We start from the raw sequence: 6,724 nt of genomic DNA, 5'->3' as shown, positions 1-6,724 counted from the left end.
TGCACACACCAGGAGAGGTCAGATCATCACAAGAGTCCTGGAAAGTAAAAAGGGCTTCACTTCTGCAGCTAGGCTCTCGGCGATGGCATTCGGCTTCATAAAGGCTGACATCAGCTTGGGATGAGGAGGCCTTGTCACAAGCAGGAGCAACTCCACACCAGGGCAGCTCCAGCTCCGATCAATCCACATTTAAAGGACAGCACAAGTTTCTTTTCTTTTTGTTTTCGAGATAGTCTCCTATGTAGTCCTGACTGTCCTGAAACTTGCTATATGGACTACGCTGACCTCGAGCTCACAGAGATCCACCTGCCTTTGCTTCTTGAGTGCTGAGATTAAAGGCCTGTGATACCATGCCTAGCCTAAATTTCTTAAAAATCATGTTACTATAGTTTCACAAGAAGCCCAGATAAAAATAACAGTGCATTAATACAAAGAAAAATATAAGTTTAATAGCCCATTGACAATAGTTTTAAGAAATAGAAATAACCATTTGCATGCTACAAATATCTCTTCATTAGGACACAATTTAGATAACTATATAATTATAAAGATCTGAGAATTTCCCACAGCATCATTTTATGGTTGTAGTTTTTCTTCTACACTGTTCAAATACGGAACTGATTTTTTTTTTCAGCATCTTTCTGTTCTGTTTTAAAAACAAATCCCTACATCTGAGAAGTCCACGCTAGCAATTGTTGCTGAGTCACTTTTCTGTCATCCATCATAGATACAAAGACGGATCAGCCACCAAGGAGCCTCTCAGCAGTGATACTCATGCTGGAACTTCCTGTAAAGACAAGAGAATCTTTTTTAAAACTCCTCAGTAAATTTCACAAACTCTCAACCTTACTAACCAATACTGCAGGCAACTGCCAGAGACCAGACTTCAAGCACAAGTCTTCAGACACACACATCTTCCAAAGGGCTGGGGTGGGCATGGGTTGGGGAAGTGTGAGGCTTGTGCCAAAGACCAGTTCAGTGAGGTGAAGAAGCACAACAAAGCTGGGTGTGGTGGTGCACACCTTTAATACAGGCCCTGGGCAGAAGCAGGCAGATCTCTGAGTTCAAGACTAGCCAGATATACATGGTCTACACACCGAACAAAGTCCCTCCCTACCCCATACCTCCAGAAAAATGCAAAAAGAGGCAATTGACTGAAAGGGGAAGGGAGGGAAGGGGAGGGGAGGGGAGGGGAGCTCACTAGTGATGGAAATATAACCAAAATGATGAGTCGATAATTTTTGGTGATTAATTGACAAAAATTCAAAAAAGTAACAACTAGTGTTGACAAGGGGTCAGAAAATCTGGCAATTTACATAACATTACATGTGAAAACTAAGGGGTCTCTCTAGAATGCAACTGAACCATACGACATCAGAGCTTTCAAAATGTGTAATATTCTAGACAGTGATACTCAGGGATTTATCTCAAGTTAGAAACAGGCAAAAAAACCATAAAGCTACATGTCAAAATTATGTATAAAGCTAAAGTCAAAATGATATAGCAGTGAAATCTGGGAAGGCAGATAATCACCTCATACTCAACAACGGAGGATAAATTAATAAATTATTAATAAATAAAACTATGAGATGCAGAGCAGGAAACTTGCTCAAAAGGGGCCGAGATGGTTCAGAGTGGGCAAAGGCGCTCACGACCCAATTTTACAACCTGAGTTCAAGTCCCAGGACCCCATGCTGTAAAGAAAGTCTACTCCAGCTGGCTGTCCTCTGGCTTCCACATACACACCATGCATGGCACACACATACATCTAATATAAACAATAAATGTTCATTTAAAAGCTGTAAAATAACTAAGTAAAATAGTTGAGCCACATGTATATAAAATTCATTTATAAAGATACAAAAATTGTAAACAAGGCTAAGCGTGTAGCGGCACAACATACACAAGGCACTATGTTCAGTCTCTGGTCCTATAAATATGTCTATATAAATGTACACCCCAACGCATACATGGGTGTAGGCTCAAGTGGTAAAACCACATACTATCTGACATAGCAAGGATAGGCTAGAAGACAGCAAACAGGATGAAATATATAAGGAAAGAAATGCTGGGGCATGCAGATGGATCAGCCACTAAAAGCACTTGCTGCTCTTGCAGAAAGACACAGTTCTAGTCCCGGCACCCAAGTCAGGCTCTCACAACCACCTGTATTTCCAGCTACAGGGGAGCCAACACCTTTGTCAGGCCTCTGTCAGCTCCTGGATGCAAGCAGCACACACACACACACACACACACACACACACACACTCTCACACACACTCAGGCACACATACATAAATATAAATCTAAAATAAATGTTTGAGAAAATCGCTCCCAAGTACATGAGGTATTTGCTGAACAGTGTGACAGCCCCACTGGACCCCGCCACAGGGCAAACCAGAGCCTCAGCAATCACTACTCCACACACACCGTTCGTTCTCTGCAGGCTGGCATTGATCTTTACCTGCCTGAGAATTAGAATAAAAAGTATGGGCTTCCACATCTGGCTGTTTTTGTTTTTGTTTTAATTAAGTACTTCATAGCCTATTAAGGAAAACAGGTACCTGGTGTCTCAGGAAGACAATCAAGACCACACAGTATGGCTCACACTTGCAGACTGGATCACTTATCACAGACCTAGCCTAGCCATCTTCCCTATGTGTTTTCTCTATCAAGATCAGCAGCACTTAAACATTGCCTTTACAATCTTCATACAGACCAGGGGCTGCATGGGGCACGAAACACAGACCTCCATCAACAGGTTAAGCCACTGTTTGGACATAGCATTGGTCTGGGGCGCTACATAGCTGGGCTCACATTCAGAATTCTTCTGCCTCATCCACTCAACGACTGAGATTATTGGCATCTACTAACACATAAAGCATGCCTTTGCTTTTCTAGTTAAAGGGACACATATAATAGATACTGTCTCCTGCATTCATGACATGAATAGGGACATGATGTCTGGAGTACAGGAAGTCTTTCTTATGGCTATTCGGCAGTACAGAAATGAATCCTGAGTGCCTGTGATATCACTCAACAGAGGACCCTTCCTGTTACAGATGGGAAATCAAGGAACTGAGTTGTGGGACCTACAGTCAAAAGAATCCCTATTTGCCATGCCTTGAAATCTATTTTTAAAAGAAACCAAGCCGGGCGTGGTGGCGCACGCCTTTAATCCCAGCACTCGGAAGGCAGAGGCAGATGGATTTCTGAGTTCGAGGCCAGCCTGGGCTACAGAGTGAGTTCCAGGACAGCCACGACTACACAGAGAAACCCTGTCTCGAAAAACCAAAAAAAAAAAAAAAAAAAAGAAACCAAAAATAAACCGGGTGGTGGTGACACAGCCCTTTAATCCCAGCACTCAGGAGGCAGAGGCAAGCAGATCTCTGTGAGTTCAAGGCCAACCTGATCTACAGAATGAGTTCCAGAGAAACCTTGTCTTGAAAGAAAAAGAAAGAAGAGAGAGAAAGAAAGGGGGGGGGGAAGAAAGGAAGAAAAAAAAAAAAAAAAGAAGGAAGGAAGGAAGGAAGGGGGGAAGGAAGAGAGGGAAGGAGAGTCAAAAAGAGAACCCAAATCCTACTTAGATTTTTAAGTTGTCTATTTGTTTATGCAGTATCTCAGAGCATTGCCCACACTGAGATTGCCTTAAACTGAGACCCTCTGACTCCGACTCCCGAGTTCTGGAATTACAGACATACCTACAGCTGGCTCTGGAAAACCTTCAATAAGATGTATGTTACAAACCCACTTCTTTCCTCATTATCAAGCACTATTTTGAATTTAAATGGTGCAACTGTAACAGTAACAAAGAACCACTTCCCACCAGAGACCTCAGAACCCAAGTGTAATAAGGGCTATTATAAGAAAACTCCTGGTCAAGAACAGGTTTCTGGCCTGGGAAAGTGTAAGCACCTGGCCAACAGACGATCCCTATGAGGGTGGGTTTGCCTTAGGCCATGCTAACAAGATTGCCAGAACAGTTTTCCTTTTAATAAGAAACTGCACCTTCTTCCCTTCCCAGAATTCTACCCTGCCTTTTACCCCTCTTCGAGGCATCATGAAATCTGGCTGGGTCTCTACCCTTCTTAGGCCTGAGTTTGAAAGGCACAATTTTTCCTTTTCCTGTCTCTTTCTTTTAGATCCTGGCCAGAGCTGAAGCATACGTCTCCCTGGCATTTTGGAGCATCCTTCCTATAGCTTCTCTCCCCCCCCCACCGGCTGTCTACCATGTATCTGACTTCTGTGCCAGCTTAAATGGCCTTGTTCCCTTCTCTTCTTCTCCTCTTTCAGCTGGCCTACCCTGAGACTCTTTCTTTGTGTGTGTGGTTTTTTGAGACAGGATTTCTTTATGTAGTCCTGGCTATCCTGGGAACTCAATCTGTAGACCAGGCTAGCCTTGAACTCACAGAGATCTACCTGCCTCTGCCTCCTGGGTGCTGAAATGTTAGTGCACCACTACTGCCCAGCTGGGACTTTTTTCTTTTAAACACTAGTACAAGTGTCCTTGAGCTTCCACTTGAGCCCATTGAGTCTAAAATCCCAAGAGATGACCTGATTTCCCTCTATCATCTGACAATCACAAAGCGACCCCAAAATTCCAACAACACAAACATTAGCATGGTACACATTTAATAAGGATTAACTCACCCTGTAAAATGCAAGTCTGCTCAATGCTGGGGCTGCTCTGGACTAATGTTCATTGTTCGATAAATTTCTTTAAGTAACAAGAGGGCAGTATCTTCAGATTCCCTGTCAGAAAGAAAACAAGACTTAAAAGTGTATGGAAGGATGCCTTTTAATGGGCTCACACTCCAGCTATGAAAGACACCCCTACAAACACAGTGTGTAAGCAACAATGGTCTCTGCACACTGTGCAAAAGCAATGGCACACTGCCACCTTGTGGATAACTCATTCCATGCAGCTTTTAGAGAGGTTAATGAGTCAGAGATGTAAACTGCTAACCAAGTCCTCCTTAGCATCTCCACTCTGAATGTGAAACAAAACCTTAAAGGGGAAACGCTTCTGACCGTGTGAGGTCAGCGGGTAGGATTTATTAAGTCAAAGACTTTCACCACAGTGAAAACACTGTACGAGTTAAAGCCAATCAAAGAGAAGAATACTTACCAATAGCAGAGGTGACTCTGAAGAGCGAAGAGATACTCATTGAAGCTCTCGATTGGCTTTTCTTGAAGAACATAATCAATCCGGCGGCCTCCATTTAACATTCCAACCTTTCCTAAATAGTCCTCATCCTTGGAAAGCTCTGGACTTTCAACAATCTTTTCAGCTAGAATTTAAACCATTTCCATATCAAAGTCAATCATTTACTCATTACCCTCTGACTTTAGCTGACCCTCTGTGTTCACCCCCCATTCCTCCAGAGAACAGGGAAAGAGGGGCTGGTTCCCCAAGAGAGAGGAGAGAGAATCAACAGCTGACAGAAGCTGGGAAGGGGTAAGAGATCATGCAATGGCAGGGAAAAAAGACACAGAAGTAGACTCTGAATGTCACGAAGCACAGTGACCTGAACTTGCATGCAAAGCCGAAGAACAGAGCTCAGCAGGAGCAGAAGGACGGAACCTCCCAGAGTCTTTACCAAGCCTGAATACAAACTGAGCTCTCAACTCATATTCCACCCCAGCCTGAACAATCTAAATAAAACCTTAAAATTGCAGCTAAAAGCCAAGAAATAGCAGATAAAACTTAATTAGCAGCTGCATCTGACACTGCAGGATGTCAGGACTCCGTCCCCTTTACAGAAGGGGTCCATCCTATCTGACACAATCTGTCTGGAAAGAAAACCTCCCAAGCATTATGCTCTTTGGGCAGTCTGCCTGGGAAATGCTTCCAGTATCCCGTTTACCTTCAACTACTTGCTTTTCCTCTTCCTCTTTGATTTGGTTGGCCACCTTCTCCAATTCTTCTTGCAGCTGAGTAGTAGAGGTGTGAGCACGCGCGAATTCGTTGAGTGTCTGCCAAGCACTTTTCAGAGAGCTGATAAAGCCCTGCTTCAGATCGGATCCCATTCGAGAAAGGCTCTCTTTCAACTCTGAACAGATTCACATGATACCCCAGGTTACTTAGCCACGACATGCTATGCTCCAGAAATTAAAGTTAACCACGTCCCCAGAGAAGCAAGGCTCCCCTCCTCCCCCCCCCTCCTCCCACCTTAACTATCATTAGGGAGCTTCCTGGAACCAAGAACCCACAATAGGAAAAAATGTTGACTTGGGGTTGAGATTTTTTGAGATAGGGTCTCACTATGTAGGGCTGGGCTTAAAATTGAAATCTTCCTGCTTCAGCTTTCAAGTACTAAAATTATAAGTATGCACTTGCATGCCTGGCTTTTGTTTGTTTGTTTTCTGACACATGGTCTTGGAGCCTCAAGCTTAGGGTGACCCTCATGTCTCAGGTTCCTGAGCACTAAGATTACAGGATGTGCCACTGAACCCATTTCTTCTTAGCAATTTGATCTGTTCCAAACCTACAATTTTTTTTTAAAAAAGAGGTTCAAACACCATAACATACACATCATCCTATAAGTTTTTACTGGAATTCTTAAGACAGGTCTGTAACAGCTGGGCATATAATCTTTAAATCCCAGCACTCAGGAGGGAAAGGCAGGTGGATAGATCTCTTGTAAGTTCATGGCCAGGCCTGGTCTGCATACTGAGTTCTAGGACAGCCAAGGCCCTGTAGAGAGAACTGGTTCCTTAAAGC

The 6,724-nt window shown here is 43.5% G+C and overlaps 1 protein-coding gene across 2 annotated transcripts in view; it reads right to left on the bottom strand.

The window, feature by feature from the left end:
- Positions 1 to 301: 301 nt before the first annotated feature.
- The window catches only part of Sec23ip (SEC23 interacting protein), a 43,070-nt gene continuing 36,647 nt past the window's right edge, over positions 302 to 6,724 (bottom strand). The window contains exons 15-18 of one of the 2 annotated variants that reach the window (XM_021167461.2): positions 5,868 to 6,053; positions 5,129 to 5,291; positions 4,651 to 4,752; positions 302 to 787 (exon numbers count right to left, since the gene is read on the bottom strand). In XM_021167461.2, coding sequence (XP_021023120.1) covers positions 4,671 to 4,752; positions 5,129 to 5,291; positions 5,868 to 6,053 — 431 coding nt within the window. In that variant the 3' untranslated portion in view covers positions 302 to 787; positions 4,651 to 4,670. The remainder of the gene's footprint in view (positions 788 to 4,650; positions 4,753 to 5,128; positions 5,292 to 5,867; positions 6,054 to 6,724) is intronic. The other variant, XM_021167460.1, reaches the window with a different exon arrangement.

This window comes from Mus caroli, chromosome 7 (genome assembly GCF_900094665.2).
Source record: "Mus caroli chromosome 7, CAROLI_EIJ_v1.1, whole genome shotgun sequence".
NCBI lineage: Eukaryota > Metazoa > Chordata > Mammalia > Rodentia > Muridae > Mus > Mus caroli.
Note: the sequence above shows the minus strand (reverse complement) of the source record. Positions and strands in the feature narration are given on the sequence as shown.